General features: G+C 45.4%; 1 protein-coding gene across 1 annotated transcript; it reads right to left on the bottom strand.

Annotated features, from left to right (window-relative positions):
• Nucleotides 1–815: 815 nt before the first annotated feature.
• Nucleotides 816–4,398, bottom strand: asb6 (ankyrin repeat and SOCS box containing 6). Its single transcript, XM_039016233.1, has 7 exons — nucleotides 4,247–4,398; nucleotides 3,705–3,854; nucleotides 3,346–3,527; nucleotides 3,158–3,264; nucleotides 2,917–3,025; nucleotides 2,395–2,481; nucleotides 816–1,897 (listed from the first exon to the last, which is right to left on the bottom strand). The coding sequence occupies exons 1-7, from the start codon at nucleotides 4,276–4,278 to the stop codon at nucleotides 1,176–1,178; spliced, it is 1,389 nt and encodes a 462-aa protein (XP_038872161.1). The 5' UTR covers nucleotides 4,279–4,398; the 3' UTR covers nucleotides 816–1,175.
• Between the last annotated feature and the right edge of the window lie 1,602 nt (nucleotides 4,399–6,000).

Here is a 6,000-nt window from a genome sequence, read left to right as displayed (position 1 = left end):
ATGGCGGACGTGTTGTTCCCTACCCTTACCACCTAGGGGTAGACCGTCAGGAAGTCCAGGATCCAGTTGCAGAGGGAGATGTTTAGTCTCAGGGTCCTTAGCTTAGTGATGAGCTTCGGGAGCACTATGGTGTTGCATGCTGAGCTGTAGTCAATGAACAGCATTCTCACATAGGTGTTCCTTTTGTCCAGGTGGGAAAGGGCAGTGTTTCTTAGGCTACGTTTACACAGGCAGCCCACTTCTGATATTTTTTTCCACTAATTGGTCTTCTGACTAATCACATCAGATCTTTTCACATCAGATCTTTTTCAGAGCTGATCTGATTGATCAAAAGACCAATTAGTGAAAAAAAGATGACCTGTGCCAGGCTGATCTGCCCTGTAGCTCTCAATAGAATCAGGCTGCCGTTCAGCTCAACCTTCCGACTCTGTAGCAACACCAAGTCCTCCGACTCCACTACCAAGTCCCATAGTCACCATACACTGCTATACCGTAATGTGTTAATTGTCAAAAGTGTTTTACATTTAATCCGTGTCATTGCTATTAAAATAAATAAGGAAACAATCTATGCACAATCATGGGCAAACACGTAGAAAAGGTTGATGAGAAGAGTCAATGGCTCATGAATACAAAAAAAATACATGAAATGTGTATCAGATATAAAAATGTGTTTGAAGTATTAATGAGATTTCTGATTGTGTCAAGAACACTTGAATATAATATAAATTGGACCTCTTTTTTAGCAACTACCTGCTTACAAAGAACAACACTGCTATCTTGTGGCCCATCACTATACTTCAACTGTTATCGCTGACACAGAAAAAAGATGCAGAATAACTGATCCTGATTGTTTTATTCAGATGACAAAGTCCAACCTTCTCTGCTAATATTTAACAAAAGACTCATCTGCACCCTTCCAGCAGTGCAAACGTATGGAAGTTACACAACTTATTCTTAAGAAATGTCTGAGTATAAGTGATCTTGATCTCGTGATAGTAAACATTCAGATTCTTTGTATGATTTGGCACACACACTTGAACAACAAAACAAAGGCCTCAATGGCAGGTTCTGAGTACATTGATAGATTTGGTGTTAGGACACCAAATCATTACAAAAGGATAAAGGTCAATTAATCAATGTGTCATCCCCAGTTACCAGTGTAAAAACATGTGTCGTCAGCGTAGGGTATGCTGGGGCTTGAAGCAGTCCCATCCTGGCTTGGGGCTCAGGGTGTGTTCGGGAAGCAGGTACTCCTTCAGTCTGTCAGGTAAGGGCAGAGCCTTCACCCTGTCGTCCAGGGGCCAGGGCTGCAGGTGACCCCGGATGAAGGCCCTGCAGAGGCAGCGCAGGGGGGGAGGGCCGGTCTCCTGCTCCACCACACGCCGATGGAGGTCCCGCAATGTCTGTGCATTGGGGTCTTGGTCTGGCATAGGCAGGTCCAGGGGCAGGGCCAGACTTGGGGAGGACACCCGGGCCAAGTCCAGGAGGACCTCAGCCTGCTCCAGGAGCTCAGCCGCCTGCTCTGCATCAGAACAGTCCAGCAGGGCCGTCTGGAGCCTCTGGAATACCAGCCTGTAGCCTGTCCAGCAGGAGGCTCCGTGGCGAGAGCAGTGGAAGGAGGCACCACTCTGCAGCAGCAGCACTGCCAGGGGAAAGAGCCGATCAAAGTGCTCCAGGCTGGTCACTGTCAGGGAGGGTTCCCCATCCTCCTCCCCGTCGGGGGTAAGGCAGCAGCTGGGGTCAGCCCCGTGGGCCAGAAGCAGCCGCGTGGCCCTCAGACAGAAGCGACCGATCTCAGCTGCATCCGCCACAGAGCCCTCCAGAGCCTCCTTCACCAGAAAGACCAGCGAGGATACAGCCGTCTCTCCATCCAGTGTGGCAGCATGAACATCTGCACCTTAGGAGGGAAACAAACAACAAAGTTTCCTAAATATAAATACATTTGGACATGCCCTGCTGTTGTTGATGTACAAGCATTTCGCTACACTTGCATTAGCATAAGCTAACTGTGTATGTGACCAATAAAATTTGATGTTTAGCATTTCTGTCTTTCTGCCCATAAGCCTACTCCAAATTAAAGCGGCAATATGTAACTTTTTGTGCGACCTGACCAAATTCACATAGAAATGTGTACGGTCATTCTAATTGAAAGCAAGTGTAAGAAGCGGTAGATATGTTCTATCCGTGTGTGGTATTTCTATGCTTCCCGTTCTTAAGTTTAGTTTTTGCGTCTTACTTTCAGTTTTGTAAAACCATTCTCTACACTATACTTGCTTGTTTTGTCACAAACTGAAATTAGGGGAACAATTCGAATTTTAGAACCAAGAAAATGCGGAGCGATTCCTGCATAGGTTATAAAATAACAATTTTTAAGGTTATTTTATAGCACAGTACCTCTCTGGAGTAGCAGCCGGATGTTTTCTGTGTTATGCACAGTGAGTCCATCACTGCTAGCTAGGGCATGTAGCAAGGGTGATTTTCCTTTGGTGGACAAGATCAAAAAGGCAGTGTTGAAATATACAGTAAATACAGTTCAAAATGTCAACTCACCATTTTTTATTACCATCGTTTTCTCCCCAATTTCGATCTTGTCTCATCGCTGCAACTCCCCAACGGGCTTGGGAGGCGAAGGTGGAGTCATGTGTCCTCCGAAATATGACCCACCAAACCGCGCCTCTTAACACCCGCCTGCTTAACCCGGAAGCCAGCTGCACCAATGTGTCGGAGGAAACACAGTTCAACTGACGACCGAGGTCAGCCTGCAGGCGCCCAGCCCGCCACAAGGAGTCGCTTGAGCGAGTAAAGTCCCTGTGGTTGTGATACAGCCCAGGATCGAACCCGGGTCTGTAGTGACACCTCTAGCACTGCGATGCAGTGCCTTAGACTGCTGCGCCACTCGGGAGGCCCTCAACTCACCATTTTTATCTCTTGCATTCACGTCAGCACCCATGTCCAGCAGTGTGCGCATACAAGGCAGTCTCTCTGCCTCTTCACTAGCGAGATCCAAGGGGCTACTTTCATGGATCTGCATAAGATACAGTACATTGTGTTACAGAGCCATAACACATTCTGTATACAGAGCAAGAAATGTACTGCAGAAAAGACAGAACAGTAGTATGTTTTGCAGCTATAAGTTCTTGCTACCTGTTGTACTCACCCGATCTCGCTTGTTAATGTCAGCTCCATGTCCAGCCAGCAACCTCACCATAATCGGCCTGTTCCTCAGTACAGCAATGTGCAGTGGGTTGTAATAAGACACAGGGTCTGGGAATCAAATTATATTTAGGTGAATAAAATATCAACAAATAGTCTCCTAATATTTGAATGACAAGTCAGTCCTCTCACCCTCAAAGTTGAGATCTGCTCCATATCGTAGAAGGACTTCTGCTGCACAGACTAGTCCCCGTTCAGCAACCTTAAACAGAGCATAGCTGATCCCCTCCTCAAACACAGCTGACTGGGACTCCTTCTCCAGCAGCTCCACTAAAGACCCGCATAGACTGTCCTCATCCTCCGGGCTACGGCTCCTGTAAATCCAATAAGAAGACCAAGGTCAAATACAGATAAATACACAATAGATGTTTCAGCTTAGCTTACACATTGCCATATCGACTGACATTGTGGATCTTGAGTGTCAGTGCAAATTACTGTAGCAGTCACTTATCCCTGAACCAGACTCACAGCATCACATAAAGTACACTCACCTCTCTCCAGTGCTTGTCCCTTCCTCCAGACCAACAACACACAGCACGGCGTCCACCAGGGGCTGATACTCATATATAATCCTGCGAAAGCCATGGAGGAAAGGCATGCTCTTGGCTGATGTACCACTCTCTGCTGCTTGCGCTAGAACACTGGACAAGTTACACCCAAATGGAATATAATTACTAGCTAAACAGGCTGTTATAAGTTATTTTATTGATAGTGCTTATCTGAAATGTTCAGACCGTTAAGGGTGGTCTCTGGGATTTGTATAACGTTACGCCCAAAACAAAAGTGCAGAATTATGCATAACTAGCTTTATTCTGCAAGTTGTGAGTGCAAACGTAACAATTATTGCCACATGCTAGCTAATATACCCACAAATTAATATTTGGTATGTATGTGGCTAGTTAGCTATAGTCTTTAAAGCCAACATTGAACGCTAAATACGATTTGGCTAGCTAACGTTAGCTGTGAGCATCAGCAGACGCAAGCTAACTACTGTAGCTCCAGACAAGGCTAGTTAGTTCATCATTTGTGTTACCTGGAGCAGAACGACAGAACAAGAATTGACATGACGGCAAAACGTGCAAGCTAGCTAACAAGAATAGCTAACTAGCTATTTTGTTTTGCTTTTAAATTAACCAACGAGCTACCTAACGTTAGCTAGCTGCCTTCAAGCTGCAACGCTAGCTTACCTTCAAAACAGGAAGTGTACTTCTTCGATGAGGTTTAACGGCGGTTGTCATCCAATAAATGTTGCATTACTGCCACCTGCTAGACTGGAGCACAACTCCCTTATACCTTGCTTGAGAAAATGAATAAACAAATACCATACCCTCTAACACTACCCTGCTCCACTATTTTTTATCTATTTAGGCCAACAACCTGAAAGGATTGGACACCACCCCCACCCTGTAATTCTTCTGATGTCAAGTTTCACACACCCAAATACCTCTCTGCAGCCACCACCACCTAAATGTTCTGCGACTTACATTCCATCCCTGCAGTACAGTTGATAAACATTGCTATAAATGCTAAAAGTTTAATCTTACTGAAACATACTGTATATCACTTGTTGGCCGGAGCGCCTTATACCACCCACCCCTGCGGCCTGTATGCTCTAGTCGTCTGGCCCTCGCTACATATTCGTCGCCAGACCAACTGGCTCCAGGTCATCTACAAGTTTATGCTAGGTAAAGCTCCGTCTTATCTCAGCTCACGATAACAACACCCACCCGTAGCACTCGCTCCAGCAGGTATATCTCACTGGTCATCCACAAAGCCAACACCTCATTTGGCCGCCTTTCCTTCCAGTTCTCTGCTGCCAGTGACTGGAACGAATTGCAAAAATCGCTGAAGCTGGAGACTTACATTTCCCTCACTAACTTTAAACATCAGCTATCTGAGCAGCTAACCGATCGCTGCAGCTGTACATAGTCCATCTGTAAATAGCCCACCCAATCTACCTACCTCATCCCCATATTGTTTTAATTTACTTTGCTGCTCTTTTGCACACCAATATCACTACTTACACACCATCATCTATCACTCCAGTGTTAATCTGCTAAATTGTAATTACTTCGCTACTATGGCCTGTTTATTGCCATACCTCCTCTTGCCATTTGCACACACTGTATATAGACTTTCTTTTTTTCTATTGAGTTATTGACTGTACGCTTGTTTATTCCATGTAACTCTTTGTTGTTGTTTCTGTCGCACTGCTTTGCTTTATCTTGGCCAGGTTGCAGTTGTAAATGAGAACTTGTTCTCAACTAGCTTACCTGGTTAAATAAAGGTGAAATTAATTTTTAAAAATCCCTCTGTACTGGTACAGATCTACTCACACCACTCCTCTCAGGATCTCTCCCCCTTGACCCATCTTCCTCTACATATGAAAACTCCTGTACTACTCTAAGCCTGGAAACCTCAACCTGCTTCTCTTGCACATGACATTTCTGATCCCCAGCCCTATGTGCACCCCTACAGTTAACACATGCCACTACACATTCCTTTGTCTCATGGCCTTCTGCACACCTAGGAACCTTTATATTTAACTAGGCAAGTCAGTTAAGAACAAATTCGTATTTACAATAACAGCCTTCTCAGGGAACAGCAGCAGAACATATTTTTACCTTGTCAGCTCAGGGACTTGATCCAGCAACCTTTCGGATACTGGCCCAACGCTCTTACGACTAGGCTACCTGCCGCCCCTACCTCCTACATGCTGCTGCCACATGCCCATAAGCTTGACACCTGTAACAACGTAATGTATTCGGCACAAGAGCTAACATATAT

Source organism: Salvelinus namaycush, chromosome 1, assembly GCF_016432855.1.
Source record: "Salvelinus namaycush isolate Seneca chromosome 1, SaNama_1.0, whole genome shotgun sequence".
In the NCBI taxonomy this organism is placed as follows: Eukaryota; Metazoa; Chordata; class Actinopteri; order Salmoniformes; family Salmonidae; genus Salvelinus; species Salvelinus namaycush.
Note: the sequence above shows the minus strand (reverse complement) of the source record. Positions and strands in the feature narration are given on the sequence as shown.